Source organism: Pieris brassicae, chromosome 8 (assembly GCF_905147105.1).
Source record: "Pieris brassicae chromosome 8, ilPieBrab1.1, whole genome shotgun sequence".
NCBI lineage: Eukaryota > Metazoa > Arthropoda > Insecta > Lepidoptera > Pieridae > Pieris > Pieris brassicae.
The window spans coordinates 6,518,237-6,541,379 of NC_059672.1; the positions used below are offsets into that span (position 1 = coordinate 6,518,237).

At 32.4% G+C, this 23,143-nt stretch overlaps 2 protein-coding genes across 3 annotated transcripts; one reads left to right on the forward strand and one right to left on the reverse strand.

The window, feature by feature from the left end:
* The first annotated feature begins 2,401 nt into the window (after window positions 1-2,401).
* Window positions 2,402-8,442, forward strand: LOC123713095. Its single transcript, XM_045666594.1, has 3 exons — window positions 2,402-2,454; window positions 6,215-6,422; window positions 7,187-8,442. The coding sequence occupies exons 1-3, from the start codon at window positions 2,452-2,454 to the stop codon at window positions 7,387-7,389; spliced, it is 414 nt and encodes a 137-aa protein (XP_045522550.1). The 5' UTR covers window positions 2,402-2,451; the 3' UTR covers window positions 7,390-8,442.
* Window positions 8,443-12,096: 3,654 nt separating this feature from the next.
* On the reverse strand, window positions 12,097-23,021 carry LOC123713260. 2 transcript variants are annotated; one of them, XR_006754167.1, is made up of 12 exons: window positions 22,660-23,021; window positions 21,612-22,577; window positions 21,281-21,452; window positions 17,825-18,345; window positions 17,402-17,564; window positions 16,982-17,114; window positions 16,373-16,457; window positions 15,184-15,269; window positions 14,777-14,899; window positions 14,269-14,389; window positions 13,533-13,796; window positions 12,097-12,582 (listed from the first exon to the last, which is right to left on the reverse strand). XR_006754167.1 is itself a non-coding variant. In XM_045666848.1 (11 exons), exons 2-11 carry the CDS (start codon window positions 22,454-22,456, stop codon window positions 13,604-13,606), a joined length of 2,442 nt encoding a protein of 813 aa, XP_045522804.1. In that variant the 5' UTR covers window positions 22,457-22,577; window positions 22,660-23,021; the 3' UTR covers window positions 12,097-13,603. The 2 variants fall into 2 exon arrangements, 1 of the variants encoding a protein (XP_045522804.1); XM_045666848.1 differs by having other exon boundaries at window positions 12,097-13,796.
* Window positions 23,022-23,143: the final 122 nt, after the last annotated feature.

Consider the following 23,143-nt stretch of genomic DNA (forward strand, 5'->3'; position numbering starts at 1 on the left):
ACAGCTTGTATTTGCGAAAGCGACTTTGGAAATCCACACCATTTTAGTACTTAAAATTAGTACTAATTATTTCTACTTATATTTACTTTGTAATGCCATGAACTATATACCTAGAGCTTATGTCTCTCTATCTGTGATCACCCCAGTGAAATTTCACGCCCATCCTAAAAGGGGTTTCTTTCACCGATTTTTGTTCCAGCCTGGTCACCGTACAAGAATAACCATGGGGACAAAGCAAAACACACAATAAGTTAGATAATTAATAGTTGTATTATATAAAAATATGCAGATAGCGTAATATATTATATATACTTAAAATGTACTTTATAAATGTATATTACATTTATAATATATTTTTTATAATTAATTCTGACCTGCTTTAATAACTCAAGTAGCCATTTTAACTATTTTAGACGTCAATAGATTTAAAACAGATACCAAATATTTATAACTAAATAATGACATCAACTTTAATGTAACAGTAATTGAAACTAGATTAATTTAGATTTAAAGTGTTGAAGGTAATCACTTTCATTTCTTCGTAAACGTTGCTTGTGAGTTTTTTTTAATTATCTGCTCCGTTGATTGCGACAATTATTGTGTAATAGCCACACCATTGAATAAAATAAATAATTGCGGAAGTTGCAATATGCGGTAACTTGGAAAACTCTTGCGGTATAAGAAAAATTATTCGTTACTAAATACTTTGAATACATTTATCTCAACGCGGGATGTATTGTATATTTTGTTCGTTGGTATTTGATACAGACCGCAGCAATGATAAGATTTTTTAGAGATGGATTATTCGTTGAAGGGAAGTGTTATATATTAGTATACCCCACATATATGAATAGAAGAGTGTAGATAAGTACATAGACTAGGGAAACCGACAGCGAGTGGTCGGAAGTAGGAAAACACGGAACAGGGTGGAGTAGATGAAGCTGGTGGAGAACTTTGTTAAGAATTGTAAATGGTCATATTTATAATGGCAAATTTATAATGTCAAAACTCATTAATTTATGGATGCATTTATCTGAATACAGACGATAAATACAAAAATTACTTCCGTAGAAAATGATGAGCTAATTTATACAATAAGTATGCAAACATAGTGTAAAGGTTATAGGAAAATTGTTTTTTTTTTAAGTTTTTATTTATAAACTTTCTGATACATAAACATATAAAATATGGGTAATTAACCTTTAGGTTAAACAGTATTTTATTCAAAATCAAGTGTTAAGTGTTAAATATAGACCATATTCGGATAATAGGAATTACAAGGAATAAGGAATTTACAATTCCTTTCGCAAAACATTTATAAGTGAATGTCAAAAGGAACTCGGCTACGACCTTGAATTAAGAATCAAAGTTTATTTAAAGTAAGTACATTAATTTTAAGTGAGATCAATTAATTTTATGTAAAAAAGTATAGCTAGTCAACAGTAAATACCTTCTTATTTTAATACTAAATCAAGTCTCATAAATAAAGCACTCATTGGCCTCTTTCTTACTAATTCAATTCACGCTGAGTTAGTAAGAGACAACTTAATCTAACACAGTGTAATGGAACTGATTTAGTTGATAATGACGATTTTTAATTTGAATACCCAATACCTACAATACAGTTAGGCGATACATGAACCCGCAATTCAAAACTAGGTTATAAGCGATATCATTTTGCAGCTGTAAGCAAATGTAATATTACAATTCAAATTCAGTCCGCTCAACTTTTTACCCGCGTTATAAACTCGAAAGAGGTTTTACAATTCGACGTGTATGTTTTTTTAATATCATTTGCAATTATTTTTGACAGATTGCGGGGATTGCAAGCTTTATTTACTGTTTCCTGGTGGTATTCTTATGACCTTTAACATTAAATTATTCAGTCACGTACCTCGTAATGACGATCTGTGAATAATATTAATTATTGTTGAAGTATTTGATAATTATACCGGAACTTATGTGGTATAAGGACACTTTCGATTTTCTTAACCCATGGCCTAATGGCAAGCCTTAGGTTCTATTGGTAACTTTCGGCTTACGGCGGCTATTTCATTAACGTCATTGATTGCGAAGTTAGGTAAAGGTATAAATACCGCATTTGACCCCCGTAAACTATTTTAGGCTAATTTTGTCCGACTTATTACAAATTAAAATTATTTTGGAGTTAACAAAAACGTTATTATATAAAAACCAAAAGTAAACTATAAATGTTTCACATATATTTTTTATATTGTTATATTTAACCACTATTAATAAGGACACAATGAATATACGTTCGTTATTATGATCCTGCTGGGGTGGTGTCTGTACGATAAAGGTACAAAAAGTAGATCAGTCGAGTCAAGAGAAAGTGAAACTTGGTTGGCCAGAGGTTGATATAAGATTGTGCTGCGCTGCGCCGGCACAGTCGAGAAAGCCCCTCGGACGCCGCTTGTCACGCCATACACCATGGTCAGTTATAGTGATTATCAATGTGTTCGAATTTAATGGAGTTTTTACGATTTATATTGTTTAAATATCGAGAAAACTCCATTGAATTCTGTGTGTTTCTTGTGCTGTGTTTTCTGTGCTATTTCTTACTTCTCTTCTTTTATAAGTATTACTTAGATACGTATGTATTATATACTTCTTTCTTTCTTTTCCTAGCTCTTTAGTTACTAAGATTTTTTATATATTTTCCATAACAGACGTGGGAATATACGGTCATGAAGGAAATCCAAATATAACTTCTCTTATATGCAGGCCTTTTTGTTTTTATTAATACATATAAACAAAAAGACCTTGTAATATTAAAGTAGTCTTGCAATGTTTTAGCTAGAGTTCTCTTTCGTCTCTCTCTATCAAATTGTGTTTACGCTGTGATGAGTTTCTTTTCATCACAGCGTAAACAATTTAGTTAAAATGGTCTTTACGTGCATTCTTTAGCTTTTTTGGCAAAACAAAATTTGTTTGTTGACAATGTTTTTTTCGTTTTACAAAAACGAAAAACATTGTGTAGTATTGTATTAATCTATCATATATCTCTTACACTCAATATTAAGAAGAAATTATATAACTTTAATAAATAATTAATAAAGTGGAAAATTTAACTGCAAGTTTATCGACCAATTTTTAATTATACGAAACGTATTTTTTTCATAAATAATATAAAGTACTCATAAAATGTTTTCTATAATGAAGATTTCTTACTGAAATGCAGTAACAATATATTGAACCTGTAAAATGTACGAAACATTAGAACATCGTTAATTGCTGTTAGAAATCTGATATTAAACATTGAATTAATTACGCCATATTGACGGAAAATTGCATGAAATTATGAAAACCTGTTCGACAAAAGCCCTTGTACTCTTTACTTCGAGGTTAATAGAAATTAAATGCAAAATTGCATTGTATTGTAAATAGATATTTTGCAATTATAATACACTCCATTGATTTGTCGTGTTTAATGAACATCTCTTATAATTTAAATTCTATTTATTCTAAAATAGGCGCGTACATACTTTCTTGAAGCGATTTCCATGTTGTTAATTGTCAGATTCATTAACGTACTATGAGTATTATTTTATTCGGAAAATGCGAAATGCTTAGCTATTTGAAGTTTATGATACATTTATCCGGAATATATTGATTTATACTAAATGTAACCAGTAAACATTCGTAGTTCCGTAGTACAACTAGAACGTTAATTTCGCATTCAGTTTTAAATAGAACTGCAAAAAAACTTTCAATTACTCATTAGTAAAAGCGAAAAGATATTATGTAACTTGACCGTTACTTCATGGATATTTACGTTTTTGAGTTTGTACGCTACTTAACAATTTAGAAAGTGAATGGTACTGTTACTATACTAAATAGATTGATCTATTGTAAAATTGTTTAAGGAGTGAAGTCTCTTACTATAATATCTGAGAATTAAACTTAAACAAGGCAAATATTTTATAAGTATATAGTTATAGTCGCTTATTTTAATTATTAACTTTTGACTAGTTAAAAGTCGAATATGTATTTATGTTCATAACATTATATGCCGCCTTTTGTATTAGTATTTTGAAAGTAACAGTCTTAAAGACACGTTTATGAATAACGGCATTTAATAATTGCTTGATAAACGCCACACTAAGCCATGAAAACCGCAAGTCGCCGCTGTGTACTCATGTGTCATAATATAGTTAAACAGTACGTTTATGACAATCGGAAGTCATACTTAGTGCTATGTCTCGACTCTGAATAACCCTAGTTAGTCACTCAGTTTATTGATACCGGATTTATCGATACAAGAACATTATAACCCTGACCGATTTCTACCCTTTACTGGCTGACATTAAATTCTTTTTTGTTTTGACATTAGTACAGGAAGTAATAAGTATAACAGCCAACGCTTACTCGTTCACCTTCAGCGGGTAAAAGGTGGTAACAAACAAAGCAAATATTGCCGTCGCCACACAAAATCAAGGCCTCGCTACAAGATTGTTCTTATTACCGTGTTTTTTATTTGTACAGAATCCAGTTCGTGAAGGGCATTAATATGACCTTTGACAGCCTTACGATTATTACAACGAGAATTTATTAAAACAGTATTCAATTGTCGAGGTAATAAACGTAATTTATTGATTCGTTATTTATGTAATTTTGTTGAAAATGCAAATAAACAACTGGATGAGTCTTTAGTAATTCGATTTTGTCCCCACATATAAAGATAAAGTAATGCGAAATATTAATTTGTTAACGTCGATACATGCTTGGGGCCAAATTGAAAGTTGTTTCGTATTGCGGAGGCGTTTAAGGGCCAAGAGGTAGGCGTTGTCCTTTTACTCTCCATTAATTTAACTAAATATATTCTTAATATTACGGCCACGAAGGTTAAGTTCTTAAGACCTTTGTAGTAATGATTTTTGACGTTTCTAAGTTTGTCACTTTTTGGTTCTTTCGACAAAAAAGTGTTTAGGGTTGATAAACAAAAGAAGTCTCCTCACGTGCCCATAGTCCAAAATCTCAGGAAAATTAACTGAGAAAGGGGAATGTAAGTTACGCGCCTGGCGTATAGTCCTGTCCTGGAGTCGATTTCAGGCAAAACTATAATCATTTCCGATTGCTGACCAAAATCTGTATTGTCTTAAACATATAAAATAGAAACGTTTCGAAATTGTTGCGTTAAATTTAATTCGTGACTATCGTTATAAAAGCATTAGATAAACTCTGGGAATTTAAAACAATATATGCAGCGGTCAGTCGCCAGCGCACTCCAATTACATAAGTTGCGCAAACGCACTGTCCGTGACGAAACTTACTACATCTTAACTTTACTTGACATACTTTAAATTTTCTCACGAAAATACGTATTATCTTAATCAACGATTACACACAGATTTTTTGATAGTCAGAACTTTGCACAAATATAAAATATCTGAACGAAAGAGAACTTTCGAAGAAGAAGACTACTTATGTTTTTTTATTGAAATTAGAGCGCAATTTAGTTCTTGTGATTCGACCGATTGAAAATACGTAACTTAGCCAACTTCGTATCGGAAACTAGTGACAATATACAGTCACAAAACTTTCGCTAGATATGTGTGCAAAACTACACGATAACAACTGAATATTTTTAATAAAAAAAATTTCAACAACGTAACAACTACTATTTAACGGTTATTTACAAAACAGATCATTTTAATTATATTAAATGTTGCAAAAAACTGCATTTGTATTTGAAACAACTTTGAAGAACTTCATGTGCTATCTTCAGTTCTTGTACGCGATCTCAAAGAGCACTACGGTTTTTAAGAGAACTATCGAAATTGTATACAAACGATTAGTTCAGACACGTAAATCACTTTCGCTAAGATATTACCGGTAAATGTTGCGACATATCCGTTACAACGTTATCTATTTCTGACGTATTGTAGTCACACTCATTAATTTCGGCACGTTCTTGCACGTGTACGTGCAAGAAATACTTCAACGTTGCTTGTGCAATGGAACTTAAGTAGGTTGCATTAGATTAAGCACGAATACACCACAGACTATATCAACATTTAGTTTTTTAACATAATTAACTTTGACAATTTACTTTAAACATAAATGCAAACACGAACTTATAATAAATAAAAAAATATTGTGATTAAATATATAAGATAATACAACAAGTAGGTAATTTTAAATACACACATTAAAATTTAGGAACCATTTTAACCAACTACTTTATCAACAGAACCTATTCATCTTTGCGGTAGTACTTAGTGCAGCATCAGCCCTTCCTTCCTACATTGCGGTACCATCAGATCAGATAGCATTTCTGGATCTGACCGCTCTCCACGCACGTCGGGTGCCAAGGCAGACTCTGGAACAACCTTCACTTCCACAAGCTGCTTACCAAGATGATTACCAGCCTGTACCATTGGAACAATATAACCAACCAAGTAAGTATTGTTTAAAATTTCATGAAATGGTTTGTTAATCTCTGCTTTTAATGATTTATTTTTACATTAAAACAGTTAAACATAAAACAGTTTTAATGTAAGTTGTAGACATAAAAATATCTTTACGAATCGTATAAGATCATTTTATAACCCCAACACATCAAACCAATAGTCCTTTTTCATGTCGCAATTCCACTGATGTCCATCTGTTATTATTTACACATTATTCTCAATAATTCCCACAGACAGTACAGAAATATTCAAATACTTGTGTATTGTACTATCACGTGGTAAATCGAATTCATCATTGCGACCTCAAGTGAAAGTTACAAAGGATCACTTTCTATTAAATAACATGTTTAACTTCCAATGGCGCTCAAAATCACTTTCATCTATTGTCCATTATATAAAGTCTAGTGAGCGGTACTTTCGATAACCTATATCATGTATGGCGACAAGAAATTACCCGTATTATGTCACGTAGGTAATCGTAACGTAATGAAGGCGTACGAACACGGTCTGTAAAGGTTACGATTTCCAATTGGTTTCTATGCACCAATGGATATGTTAATCTATTTATATTAAATAATTTATTAGATTCATTGGTTACTATAAAAAAACAAATTATCTAGGAAACCGGTTCAGGAATCTAAGGTCAAGACCAAGAGTAAAAGAAGCCACTGCTTTCCAATCAATACCTTCATTATACGTACATTAGATTGTGTTAACAAAACACCTTTGGAAATGAACATTACTTTTTTCAGGCGTAGCTCTCGCCCCTCCGCCACCACCACAAGCCCCAAGAATACAGCAACAAGAGAATAGAGCTGAACCTTTAGTGCAATATGCAGAAAGACCTGCAGATTTCGGAGAATATGTTGATTTTGGGGCTCAAACTGGAGATAACGGAGCCTTTGGATGGTATGCGGACTATCCACTCAACAACCAAGAATCGTATAAACATTAAGAGTCTTCAATGACTTATCCAATCAGTATTAGACAATCTTGCCAAGTTAGGTATATTACCAAAGATTGACATTGCAGAATTACCGCACATTTGTTTTAGACGGTTAATTCCGCATTCAGAGATAGTTGTAGATTAATAATGCAAAGTAAACTGTGATAAGCAATACGATAGTTCACTTTTATGCTTTATCTGCTTAGATAATGCATCTAGCAGAATGCAGTACTCTATATTTTCCTATTATTTTTCTTTTACATATCTTCTTACTTGCTTAAATACTTTTTCTTCTTCTATATTTTCATGCTTCCTACCTGTTCCTATTTCTGAATTCTTTGCTTACTCTAAGTTATTTATGTAAAATCGTGTTTCTGCTTCTTTTCTATCACTTCCTTATTGCACTTTCTTTTCATAACTTTCTATACTCATCTATATCCACTTATTTTTTATATCTTAATCTATTTTTACTTATTTTTAGACTAGACACATACTTCATTCATATTTAAGAAAAATGCTAGAATGGTAGATTTGGGTGTCTTTTTTAATCTAGACAAAGGACAAGCTATGACAAAGGAGGAAACAAATGTTTTTCATAAATGGCAACTATTTATTAAATGACAATAATTTTCATAAATGGCAATTATTTACAAAGACAATTGCGGCAATTTAAGCCGCGCCCACTACTGACTAGACTAGTATATGAGATATCTGGTCATGTAAGTCCTATTATAACTAAAGTTTCAGTTCTATCTTTCTATCAAGCTTTTTCTTTCTATTCTCAATCTGTATACATTTTCTCTAGAACGAGTTGTATTCAAATTCACGCATCACGCTTTATGACCCCAATCATCTGTTTGTTTCTCTTATTACCTATTTCATGTCATACCTACTACTTCCTGTAAATCTTTCTCTTCAATATTACAATTTTTATATATGCTTTTTTTCCTTTAATTCACTTTAAACCTTATAACTTTTTTCTATATCTATTATACTAGCTTAAACATACAATTACGTAATATTTCTTCAAATATGATTCTTCTTTATTTTGATTGATTCTTTATTCATATCTTCTGTTCATATTCATTTATTTTGTTTCACTTACCTATTCTATCTCTATCTCTCTCTTCTATTAACACTATCTCTATTTTTACATATATCTTTTACTCTTTTTTTTGATAAATCTTCTCTAATTTTCCCACCATCTATATAACTTATTCTCATTTCATCTATATTTAGTAATATTTTTATATCATCATTACTTGTTTTTGAACAAATTTATCCATACATCTTTTACTTTTTTCTTGACCGAAACCTCTCTTATATTCCCATGATCTATATAATTCATTCTCATTATATCTATATTTAGTAATATTGGTATCTTATCTTTTTTTATTGATCTTTTATTTACTGTTTCTCGAAACTTCTCTTATTTTCATACTATCTATTTAATAATAATATTTGTATCTTATCTTTTTTTCTTGATATTTTATTTTTTTATTTACTAGTTCTCGAATCTTCTCTTATTTTTATACTATGTATATAATTCATTCTTATTATATATTCTGATTCTATCTCATCAAATATGATAATGTCTTTATGAAAACTGTGATTTAAACCATGTTATCTATAAACCTTTCTAAATACTTCTAGTACTTCTTCCTATTCAAACTGTCCATCATTCTCTTAAATCTATCTACTTCGTTTTAATTTTATTCTTGTATCTTCTACATTTTCTTTAAAATTATCTCTACTGTTCTTTCTTTTTCCTTTTATCTATATAGATTATATAATCTTTTTGTAAATCTACAATAATTTACAGCATTTAAATATGAAATTTTACTTTCAGTTTTTCTTCTTTCTTATATTTATTATTTATTTTTACAGAATTCTATTTTAAAATTGTATTTACTATTTTGACCAACTTGTTTTTTTTATCTTCTATCTTATCACTAAGGAGCTGTTAAATTTAATTTCTTCCTTAAATAGCCCATCATTTCATGCATAATTTCGTTTTCGTTGACATGCATAACCATACTCTTGTACTCGTTTCTGCCATAAGTACCAAATCATTTTCTATTTCTTACTACATATCATATTTTCCCATTTGTTCTTACATTGTTTTCATTCATTTCCTTCGAAACTGTATTTCATTATTTTCTTACTACCTACATCTTCTTATTCCTTTTATCACCAAAACTTCTATTTCCAGTATACAAATGCATATTAATATCGCCACATATTCTCTTTCATATTAAGCACTCTTGACTTATTGTTTATTTATTTATTTTCATTTCAATTATATCTGCCATGTTTTACAGATATTGTTACAAAGTTTTACAATCTTTCACTTCTCCTTTATTCTTTGTACCGTTTCTTCTTACAATTTAATGTATTTTTTATTCATCAAACATAAAAACACCATTACTTTATGTCTGTACTTTAAACTATACTTCCTATATACAAATGAGAATACCTTTATCTTCTTAATTTCTTTCCCTACCTATTTATCTTCTTCTTCTCTAACTTCTTGCTTGTCCTTCCCTCTTTCTAAGCTCTTTTACTTCTTAAGCATGCTTTTTTACTTCGCTTTCTCTATCACTATGGACTATCGTTCGCTATTTGTTACGATGTTTTGGTTTTATAATTATTGTTATTAAAAACATTGTTACATATCTTGTTGTTTAATTTAAATCCTGAGTTAATAAAATACAGTTTATTTTTCCCATTTATTATCATACAGTTAACATACATTTCATACAATATTTAAAATAGATTTTTTATTTCCATAACAGAGAGTAGGTGAGAAATACTAGGACTACATATCTACACACACAATTTAAATGCATTGGGATTACATCTGGTAAATCTTAAAAAATATACAGATAACAAAAAAATAAATAACTTTACACGAAAAACGCCAGTAATTTTGGCACAATTCTTTAAATATATTGATGAATACGCAAAACAACGTAATAATAAAATTGGCTTCTTGACTAAACGTTGTGAGCATAAAAACTTAAATGTATATAAATTTTTACAACAACCATTGTAATACGTTTTTGGTCCTAAAATAATACTGATTGAATGCAGAATCTGTCACAATGACCATCTATAAACCTAATGTGTATTTGTGCTTACAACCCTCCTCAAGCTTTTAAACCTATATCCCCAGGTTATGGCAAATATTAGAACAGCCCTTAATCATTAAGTCAAGTCGTAAATAAAATATTGATTTGTAAATTAATTATGTCAATGTAGTTTTTGTAAACCTTGTGGTTTAATTCTGAAAAAGGGGTTTTTAAATTTGATAGCTTTGTTCATATTAACTAATTTTTTTTTACTAACGGTATTAAAAACAAATGTAATAAGGATTTTAATATTTGCTATAACCTCCATACTCGCCGCGTTTCCTAATATTTAGTAAGACACATTTGCTAATAATTACAATTCTAATATATGAAAATAATGACTAGATTAACGTCTGTACGCTTTACAACGAGAGAATGATTGAGCACCAAAACTTAAAGGTTAAAAATTTATATGTAAATATTTCCTCACTTACATAAAACATTTTGAGATGAAGACAGCAAAAATTAAGCCATAAACGTAATATTAATGACAAACATGTCTATTAATTTCTGTGTATTTGTTGAGTGTGGTATATAGCATATCAAGCAGGACTTTTTTATCTTTATTGTGAAATTCTTATTCGACTGTTCTGCCATAACCAAAAACAAAGAGACCAAATGATCCATAGGCTAATGAAACGTTTTATAACACTGATCTTAATATTAAGTTGCAACACCGTTATATTTTACCCCTCCACGTTATTAAAATAGATTTAGAAACTTATTAGCGTAAAACAAAACTTCTTTGAGCACAGTCAACTGTCAAGCTTGACGTTTGACAATTCAAAACAATGATTTTATGTCTCACAAAACTATTGTCAAATAATATTAATACAATAAAAGTAAAATGCACAAGGAGACACGTACACATTTCTCATGATTACAAGGATATAAGGGGTACATAGTACATACTATATATATAATATAACTGGGTATAAATGCATACAACCCCAAAGAACGTTTTACACCTAAAACATATATATTCTTAAACATCTATTTTACCTTCATATTCCATAAATACGAAGAAAAAGATGTTTGAAGCATGGCTTGGATCATTTTTCTTTTAAATAACATTCTTTGCAAAAGATTCTTTTGAAGTTATAAACATAGTATTTCAAGAATAGCCTTTTCTATATCCAGGCATATATTACTACACACATAATGCGTACAACTAGCCGATCAACATTGAACACCGTAAGTTAATTTTCAATTATTACACATCTACTTGTTTCTAAGTACGTTTATTGTAAGGTATGTGTTTTTTATTCATACACATTAGGGTTAAAATGTCAAACAAAATACATTTGTGACGTACCGAAAACACTCATTAATATACACGACATCTATGGAAGAACTATAGAACTAATAAATCTAAATAACCAAATATAGATAAAAAATGTTTGTCGTCTCATTCATCTGATTAGTTTGTTAACCGTTACTTAGTCATCGGTTTAAAATAAATGATCTACCCACTGAAAAATACAAATACGTCATGCAAATGTGTAATAATTAGAAATCTATATTAACATCAATTATTGATAGTTCCTATTCTACTGATATGACGATTACAAATAGTAACACTGTCATAAATGTTACCTAAACGAAGTAACTTCTAGTAATTCTCACTGAAAATACATCGAAAATCCATATAAAATTAGATTTGTTGACTAGGAGATTTTCGCAAATTAACACCTGCAAACTTATACCTACATATTAAAATTGATCAATTCCTTTAATATATACTGAACTCGTACAAGCAAGTGCAAGTTAATTATTTAAAGCGCCATCTAGTTTATTCAATGATGAATAAAAGAAGACCAGATTTTTTTATGTACCGAGGCAACGTTACCGTACCTTATTTTTATATTGTTAAAAAAAATGTGGAGTTAATGCTACACCCTCCCTCGCGAGGGGGGTGTTTTTCCCTGTTCGGGGCGTATGCCCCCTTCAGGTGTTGTGTTGGTTCGCGCCCTGCTGATACAGGACGGTACGGGGGCGGTACTTGATGAGGGCTGCGGCGCGCGGGGAGACGCGGTCTCTACAATGTACTGATGTCGCAATATTGGTACGACTGGTACAAAAAGTCCAGATATTTTTTTTACTGTCATTTACAGAGTACCATCGCTGGATTGAAGGACAAGAATCAAGGACAAAGTTTATGGTTTGAAGAAATGAATTTTGATGTATTACGTGAATGTACCAGGCTATCAGCAATTAAAGGATCTAAATGTAGACTGTGGAAAGATAACACATTCAGAAATGTGTTATTCAAAAAAGCGCGATATTTTGTATTAGTCTTTGTTCCTGTAATATATTGTTAAACACGATAAACACTACACCCGTAAACCTCCTAGTCACAAGACGCCTGTAAAGTAATGAAATATTGGTATTTCTATTAGAAATACCTTTTCGATATTAGGCCTTAGTAATAAGGTGAGCGATTTTTTCTTACATAGGATCTATTTAAGATCTTAAGATTATCTTTCGTTCTTAAAATTACTTTACTTTCCAATATTTCGCTTAAAAATTTAGTACCGAATTTTTACCGAATCGGAAAATTATTTAAATTTTCCTTTGACTCCCGAGTCGAAAATACAATATCATACTCATTTTTAGTATTTCACGTATATACAAATTTACAAGAGATTTGAGAAAGATATTACGTTCAAGATTTTTCATATAATGTACTACATTATCCTTATAACTCAACTGTACGTGTGTACGTCACTGAACTCATCTGAAACGGCTTGACCGATTTTAATGCTTTTTTGTATGCATTTGGGTAGAGCCCTGGATGATTAAGATTCCAAATCTGCCCGGCAGATGGCGCTGTAGTCGATACATTCATACTTTGTTTATTAACCTAATCTGTTAAAATATTATACAGAACAACGTATAGTAGTTTTAGTACTCCTTATCGCAAATAACTTTTGATTACTTAAAGCACTCTTGTCCTTATAATTTGACAGACGAATATGAGCACTTTAGTTTTGTAATATTATCAATTTCTGTTATACTCACAAGATCCTGTACGGATTCTAAAAGCGATGGTCCTTCGATCCGGAATCGATGCCATATATGCAAATATGATTTTAATTAGCCCATGCCATTACTATTTTAGAGAATGGAACAAATACGGCAGTATATTGAGGTGGGGTAAGGAAGTATCGTCTGCCCCGGTATGTACCGTCGTTACGGGGGAGTCCCGGATACTCCATACAGGAGAATTCAGCGCCTACAACAATGCCGCTGTTCGCGGCAGTTCCACCGGCTATGCCCACGTATCTGTAAGAATTAAAGGAATAATTGCGAATAAGCTTTTGTGGCTAGCTTAATAAGCAACAAGAGTCGGCCTAGTAGGTGGTGCGTTCGGATCACGGCTGTGCACCAATGGAATTTTCTTTATATGCGCGCTATTTACGCTCGCTAATTAGTAAAGAAATATCGTGAGGAAACCAGCTTGTTACAAACCTAAATAATGACGTGTGTCAGACACAGAAAGCTGATCATCTACTTGTCTATAAAAAAAAAGATTGAAGTTTTCTTCACGCTCTTGCGTGAATTCTGAGGCCAAGACTCTAGCTAGCTTGTAGCACTACTGGAATAGTATTAATATACAAAATTGAATAACTTATTATAATATACGGGATATACAAATGGGATGTTATTTGAATTTACTAAGATTTCTTCTTGCTTATGTCTTTGTCAAGAAACTTTATTTTTGTTAATATAAATCGAATAATAAAACAAATTATACCTGACTCTGCCTACAGCCAATCTGCCTTGCGGAGTAATGAGTTTAACAGTATGCCCCAAGCGCAATTGTTTCGGCTCACCGGGGATGTAAGGCTGACCTGTTCTCTCAAACGGTGCGTCCACTGAAGATACATTTATTAATAAACATTAAGAAAACACTTTTTAAACGGATTAAAGCTATGTTCTATTATTATAAACTTAAAATTATTTACATCATTTTAAAATTTAAAATTTTCCGACGTTTCGCGTGCTTTACAGCGTGCGTGGTCACGGTGACTGAAGACACTGAAGAGACTGAAGATCCCCGGAGTTGATATCGACTAAAAGATCTTTGTTAACAAAAGACAATACTAATTTACATTACTTTATTTATCAGACATATTGATGTTTCGTGATAGTAAGAATACGTTTAAATGTAACATTAATGTAATGTAAAATTAGTAAGGGAGATAGAAAAAAAACTTAAATTTATAAAAGGAAGAAATTAGGAGAAAGTCTTATCTACTTACGATCGAGTGACGTAGAGCGCAAATTGTCAATGGATCGACGTAAGAATATCTCAGTATCCCTGAGTAGAGTATCTGTGTCATCCCGGACATCCGGTAGAGATCCGCGCCAGGACATACACTCACCTGGTCAAATTAAAGTAAAATTAGAAGATGATTGAAAAAAGCATGAAGATACTGAAAAAAGTCTTGAAAAATAAGCTTTGAAGACCGTAATACCGGTTTTAGAATACGAATCTTTAGACTTCGAAGTGTCTAGTTTGGAAATTTCGGTGTTTTAAAAAAGAAACTTTCGAAAGACTAATAATTGATTTCAATTGGTCAACGTCCAACCAATAAAAATGACGCATTCTGTTGTTCCATTTTCAAATATTTATTATAGCCTTCTAAATTGAAAAAAAAAAGTATACCACGTGAAGTGTGACGCTGGTGCGGAGTCCACTCTGAACTTCGCTCGACACTCGCACTGGGCGAACGGTATGATCCACGGGTGTACCTAACACATAATACACTTATATATTTAATTTATTAAAGTTTACCACATCATACATTGTACTAAACCTACTGCATGTTTTCAAAATCTTTCATCTAAAATTTATGAAAATTAAAGTAAACAAGTGTTTCAAAAAAATATTAAAATATAATAATAAAAATTTATCAGCAAAACAGCGAATTAGGTTCAAGATAGGCACCTAACAATGCTTTCTCTAAAACCGAGCACTCACTACCAAATATATCCAGCTCCGGATAAGCAATATTCAATCCGTTAAAATCGCGAAGAATTCGAAAGAGAGGTGCTTGGACTCCTAGGTTGGTTTTTGTAGGAGGAATTTGGAAGATATTTCTGATTTTAGACCTAGGGATATACTATAAGACTAATAATTTATAGCCAGCTTTGTCCTAGTATAGTTCAAACATTAAAGAAGGCTGGTACGTTTTAGAATGGACCTTTTTTTTAAAAAAAATATTGATAAGCGGCCAGGGAACGGAGAGCGTTGGCTGTCCGCTGCAATATGCTGGCCCGCACGTTCTACCGTTGCACCGCACAGGTTAAGGTAACCTTGTTCAAGGCGTTTTGCCAATCCTTTTATACATGTGCCCTGTGGGTTGGATATACGCGGCGGGCATACAATTCTCTCCGGGTGCAATATAATAACGCTTTCAGGATGTTGTTGGGGCTCTCGCGGTACTGTAGCGCGTCGGGTATGTTTGTAGATGCACATGTGGATGACTTTTCATCAACGGACAGCCTCACTGATGCGTGGGGTCGTGCGAGTACTAACAATATCCTTATGGTTATAGCTAATAAACCCGAATGTGCTGTTTTGAGACACTGGGTTCATATACATGCCTATGTACCTGATGACTCGAATCAACGGAGATTTTTGAATTAAATGTTTTAATAATTTTGCTAACATAGTTATAAGTGTCTCTACTAACAATATATGGATTTATAATGGTCTGAAATAAATGATTTTTATTTTTATTTCTATTTATTTATTACATAGTGTCCAGTGACTTTTTATCTCACATTTATTCCAAAATAAAAACAAGATACATTTTATTAATTTAGAATGGACCTTGAAATTACTAAAATACCTGTTATCTGATGATTGTTGGGCTCTGCGTAGAGTCCACAATGGTTCAGCTGAGCGTGACAATTCTGGTACCATTGATGTGAATCCTATATTACAAGAATTTATTTTTCATTTAGCTTCGTTGGAGCATTGCGTATTGGCTATATATGTTCATTTTCCACGACCTATTTTTTTTAAATTTCTGCTTTAATATTATATTTTTTTAAGGGGCAAACGGGCAGAAGACTCGCCTGATGTTAAGTGACATGCTAATGGACTACCTCAAAGCCAGAGCCGGTTATTTAAGAATTTGTATACTCTTTTCTTGAAAGACCCCAAGTCGAATCGGTTCGAAAATACTTCAGTGGGCACCTGGTTCCACGGAAGTGGTGCGTGATAGAAACTGCCTTAAAAACGCTGAGTTTTGGAGCGGCGCTACAGCCCAGCCCTATTTGGGGCTTTGATTGCATCCATTTCTTCGATAATTTTTATTATGACAAGTAGTTGATCAGGGTTTGAAACATGCTGGTAAATGTAATAGTCTTCAGTAAATGGTATTTTCGTGCGCAGGCGCAGACTAACATTTAAGTCACTAGTGCAACATCGTTCTGCTGCTCTTTTAATAACATACCAATGTCGCTGAGTAGAACCCGCCTTGCTTCATCAGAACGGCGTTGAATGGGAGCTTTCTCTGGTATCGTAAGACGTCGGGCGGGACTGGCTCGTTGGGGCAAAGTTGGCACAACGCAGGGTGGAGGAGACATCTAAGTAATGGTCATTTAAATCAACTTTAACTGTGAACTAAAAACTGGTTAGGTTTAAGACTAAACTGGGGGTTTCACCACGTAAAGGTTAATACCCTGAATCTTAGTGGAAATAACTTACATATTTCATATGAGAAATGCTATATTTAATTTCTCTCCTACCATCTCTCACTTACTAGCCAACACATTCAGTACTAATTTCGAGATTAACACTTTTCTTTAAACAATTCAATTAAGAATGAAAACAAGAGTGAGAAGATCCTGGGAATAAGGTATCATAACAGTACCTTATAAGCCAGATATCCATCTGAGGTCCATCTAGGTGGTAAGGCGGACATGTCTGTTTGAGCGGAACCCTCTCTGCGCGGGGCGTAACTTTCGCGAAGGATGGGTCGAACCCGTCCCGCAATTGGTTTTGGTGTGCGTGACGAAAAACGAGAGGGTTGTAATCTGGAATTGATGAAAATATATTGTTTATTAATAGATATATAAATCTATATATATATTTATAAGTTTGGTAATTATTGTGTTAAATATTGTAAAACAAACAATTAATAATTTAGTCAATTTTTGAACTATGTCCTACTTCAAAAACATGATGATTACATACACCGGAGATTTAAAAATGTAAAATTAGTGAACCATACATTTCTCCGTGATAATTTAGTATAGAACACATAACACATGAGCTAATTAACTAGTCATCTCACCTGTACTGATACGGGTTGGGGCACGTGTTCCTCCTCAAATTGAGATTCGCAGCCAAGTCATCTTCAGAAATACCACATTTCGATATATCAGTTTCCGCAAACACTGAGAATCTATCAAATCTCGATCGAACACTATCCACGCTAGCTTCACGATGAAGGATATCCATACTGGAGCCTAATTCAAAGCTGGAGGACTTCGTGTGGTCTAGACTGCCTACGCTGTCCAACCTTCTAGTGCTCGCATTTGGACTTCTTCTATACAACATATTATCGGACTTATTGTTAAAACTTTTCAAAATACCGCGTCCAGGCAAATCTAAACTTCCCTTATGTTTAAATTCCTTGTCGTTTGGCAGAGAGACTCTCTTCATTTTCAGTTGGTCGAGGCTCTTGTTGGCTGTCATTGGGCCAGATTGAAAGTCCGGATCGAGAGTATGGAATTTTATGAGTACTGGGGTCGAGTGTGTTGACGCTGAACCGGGGGTCCAGTGATCTGCATCACGTATCGAGACGAGATCCTCCTAAACAAATCATACATATCATAAGAAATTACACAGAAAACTATTTATATAAGATTGGTTCCCTTTAGTGGTCACAGAATATTGTGTTTTCTTTAAAAGTAGATTATCAGCCGTCTCTGGCTCAAACTAAGTGCGCGCTAAGTGTCTCTGAGTTACACGTGGAAATTGTGTCCATAGAAAGAATAATTTCACTTTGGAATAATGTAAATTTTAATAAACATCTGGAAAATGGGTCTGTGTTTTTGCATCATTTTGAATTAAATCGGATACAATTCATGACACGAAAATTTAATTATATACGTAACGCAACGTATCGTAACGATATAACGCGATTACTTTGATTCTTACTAACCGAAGTTTATAAATAAATATATTTTTCATTCCAATTAAATTTCTGTATATAAGACAGAAGTTACACCTTCCTCATAACTAATGGATGCCAAAACCCACGGCTGCTTCATTACTCAATTTACAAGAACCGCTAGAGAACGAGAAAATCGTACGAAGTCATAAATACAAAAGATAAATGTACAGTCGTGTGCACGTATCATTGCATTAAATCCACTTGAGCATGCAATTGAAGTTTTGAATTTACGACGTGAATGTACCAGGACTAACATACTTCACCGCGATTGATAACAGTTCTACACGCAAGGCTCTTGATAATCGAACTGAAAATGGTTGTTTCAACCATAATCAATATCAGATTCATACTGATTGAATTGCTTTGCAACGCGGTATAATTATATAATTTTTGTCCCATTTTGCTTTAGTTATGGTTTCTTTTAATATTTCGACGTTCTGAAACAAATTATAATTAATATATGAAAATATAACACCTACCCCTATTAAATACAAAACACCAAATGTAATATACATTAAACACTAAACAAGACTGCTATCTAATCTAACATAATAAATAATTATGTAAAATGAAGAAATTAAAAAAAAAAGTTTAACATTTTTAATCACAGATCGAATTGACAACCTCCTTCTTCGATGTTTGTTTTTAGATATGGGAAAAAGAAGCTTACGCTTCCAAGTATACAGCTCTACATGCGTTTAAAACAATTCTGGCTTTATCAAGGATTCAATCTAAGACCCACGATGACACTGTGTGTCACGTAATGCAGTGTCACCCGGAATGATATGAGTTACGCCATGGAGGCTAACGACATATCTCACCAGAACTAATTTAGTACGAAATATTCTACCATATACATGTAATACAGAGTGCAGTAAAACTTACTTGTTTGACTATTGACTACGTTATTTAAACCCGAGAGCCCACAAATAATTGCGTGAATAAACAAATTTAACTAAGCTTTCAGTAAAATCCGATTAAGCGATTACTTTCTCGTTATGTTTTAATTAATCAAAGTATTTTATAGCTGAATTAACTGCAAACACGAATAGCGTGATGTAAAATATGTGCTAAGACATAGAAAATCCTTTTATTTTTTAAGCCCAAAACTATATTATAATTATTGGTTTTGTTATTTAGACATTATTCTTAATAATAATTAACTGTTTTAACAAATAATGAGAAGACATTTCTTTCAGGTGCTTACAAATATTTTGTAAAAAAAGCGATTTAAAAGTGTGACAGAGACTTGTTTGCCAGTTCTTTTCGTCCGTTCCCTTGATTTGAAAAATGTAAAATTAGAAGCATTTTATATACATTTCTGTTTTTGACGTTCATAAGTGTACATTGTGTTACCTATATAAATAAATGATTTTTAATTTGAATTTAAGAATTGGCACTAAATGTAAATTTAGAAGCATTATTATAACGTTACCTACATTAATAAATTATATTTAGATTTCAGGTAATTTACAAAGTAAAAGTACAAAGAAATCACAACCATAGTTTATAAAATCACGCAAATCCATTTGTAAGCGCGATAAAAAATCTTATGAGCCTTATATTATATAGATTAAACGAATAAAATATATTGCATATTTTTGCTGGGAATCAATAACATATAAACTTCTGGACAGTGCGCTTTAAAAAACAATCAAGATTTGGTTATTTTAGGAACTATTCAAGGAATTTGCGCGTTGTTCTTGCTGTATTACTACTGCTTGTTGGAAGTGATGATAAATGGATTTTGGAAGGTCTAATAGATTCGTGTACTTTTATGGTATTATGCCAATCGTAAAAAAAAATACAGGGACTATTTTTTTGTTTAATATTTTATGATCTATACATGGAAAGTATTGATACTTGATTATAGATTCACATCCTTATTATTTCGTTTTTAAAATCTGTAGCAAACTATTCACAAACTAAGTCTATAGACTATATGGCGTTACCTATGTTTAGTTATTAGTTATTTTATTCTATGAATGGTCTATCATGTCTATTGTTGCCTGACTGATCTTATATGACTTAACCATGTAAAATGTATTCAAATATATATATAGATATATAAATAAATGAATCCCTATTTCCCTTGGTCACGGCATCACGCGTGAACGGCTGGACCGGACTTATTTTGTTGTGTTTGTTATTGTCAGGAGAAGGCTTATGAAAATTTAAGAATATCTAGCCAATATATTAAGTAATTCTGACTTTTGTTACGATAGCAATTTTTTTTCTGTGCATAGTGCTTTTACAATTTAAACTTTTTGTATGTAACCTTATGGCGTTTGACATAACATTGAAAGAATGCGTTCAAATGTCATTAAAGAGGATGTAATAAAAATGAATATCGTTAAAAACAAATGCTTCGATCGGAGTTATATTGATAGAATACATATAAAATAATTACAGTCGATAATTGTTTGGGGCATTAATCTTGAAAGTCCATGTTTTTCACAAGGCCAGTTATATGTCACCTGCCATTATTGTACAAATAAAAAAGTCAAAACCAACCTACGAGAATCACTTTGACACTTTTAAGAACTATTAATCAGGATCAATTTAAATTACCTGCAAATTACTAATATCCTTTGACTCATCTGTGGTAAATATCAGTTCTATATCATCAACTTCTTCCGACTCGTTCCCACTATTTTCTTGATCCTGCTTCTCATCTAGAGCACTGTTCTCCATTGGTGTAGTTCCTTCAGAGAACACTGAGTTATCTCCTTCTGACATTGATCTGTTAAAATAATATTAATATTAGTATAAGCAGGGTTGATCTAGCAACTGAAGAAAGCAAGTATCAACCCTGAGGTCCTGCATTTAAATCACAGCAAGACACTCCAGGATAAAATTGTGCCTTCAGAACCATTGGAATTTCCTAACTTATATTGTATACCTGAGGCTCAAAGTATCCACATCTAAGTTAAAAGTCTCCTTTCTTTTGGCTTTCTCCAGAGTTTCTTTAACAATAACATTATCCTCTGAAGTAATCTTCACCTGAACATCAAATTTATCTTTTTTGTTATCTAACTCACTGGGAACAGCCATTTTTATATTCTCACTTGACACAGTCCTAATATTCACAATATCACCACTAGGAGTTTCAAACTTTTCAAAATGTTCTCTTTTTTCTTCAAATTCTGTATCAGCAGTTGGATTTACTTTTTCTTCAATGGTTGAATCTGTTTCAGAGGTAGTTGTAGACAAACCTTCTTTTAATGTTGTTACTTTAATTTTAACATCAAATTTTGATGATAATTCTAGTTTAGTTTTAAAATTTGCTTTATCTATTACTTTTAGTTCACTTTTTGGTACTTCCTTATTTTCTGATGTCTCTGATTGATTTGATATTGATGTCTCTTCAATAATTTCCTCTAGCTTATTGTCAAATTGGGGTTCTTGTAGCTGTTCTATGTCTTCTATACTCTCAGCAGTAGCTGTTCTTACATATACATCACTGTATTCTTTAACATTGGGACTGTTTAAATAATTAATGTTTTGTGGACTTTCACCATCACTAATTTTCCTTCTTAAAATGTGATTTTCAATAGTAAGCTGCTCTATAATATCAGTGTGTTCTAAACACCGTGACTGTTCTTTGTACTTTTCTTTTAATTCCTTCAGTTCACCCTTAGACAATTCCAAGGCAGTACGAAGAGAGACTACAGTCTGATGCAAGGCCCTTACTGTGTCCAGATGGACCAATCCAGGAGGCATAGCCTCCAGCTTACCGCCTTCCATGCCGTAGAACTCGCCTGATAAACAGTTTGCAATATCCCATACATGACTGGCAAATATTCTTCTCTATTATACTTTTTAACTTGTCATCACTTTCACCAAAGTACGATACGCGGTTTTAAATCTACAAGCAAAGCAAATATAATTCATAGTATCAGTTTAAATATTGATTCTAATTCTACAGGTATATATAAGAAAAAACATACCTTTGCATCGTGATATCCGTACAACTGACACACATTTTAGTCTCACTGCACATTTTTTTTATTCTTATCAAGTTACAAGATCGTATATCCAGTGTGTCGAATCACGGAAGGACTTTGCAATCGATAAAACGTCTCGCTACACAGGTAATTAAGCTTAAAAGACCCCTAAACTTCCAGGGGCTAAAGTTTGCCTGGCACGATTAACTGATAAACACCTCAACACGGAAGGTGGTAATTAGGTACGATTATTATCTCCAAATCGTTTTCAGTCTTGACAAGGTTGTCGAGATATATGCAGTATAATAATATAGAGCAATATCCAATTCTCCCATCCCAATCCTGGTAAACAAATCAATACTAAGGAATTTGTTGTTGGCGCGCGTTGTAAAAGCGGGAGCGCTAAATATTTTATCTCTTTCTTCCATTTTCTGACTGTGACAAACTACACAATAAAAATCTTTTGAAAACTTTAGAATTTGAGGAT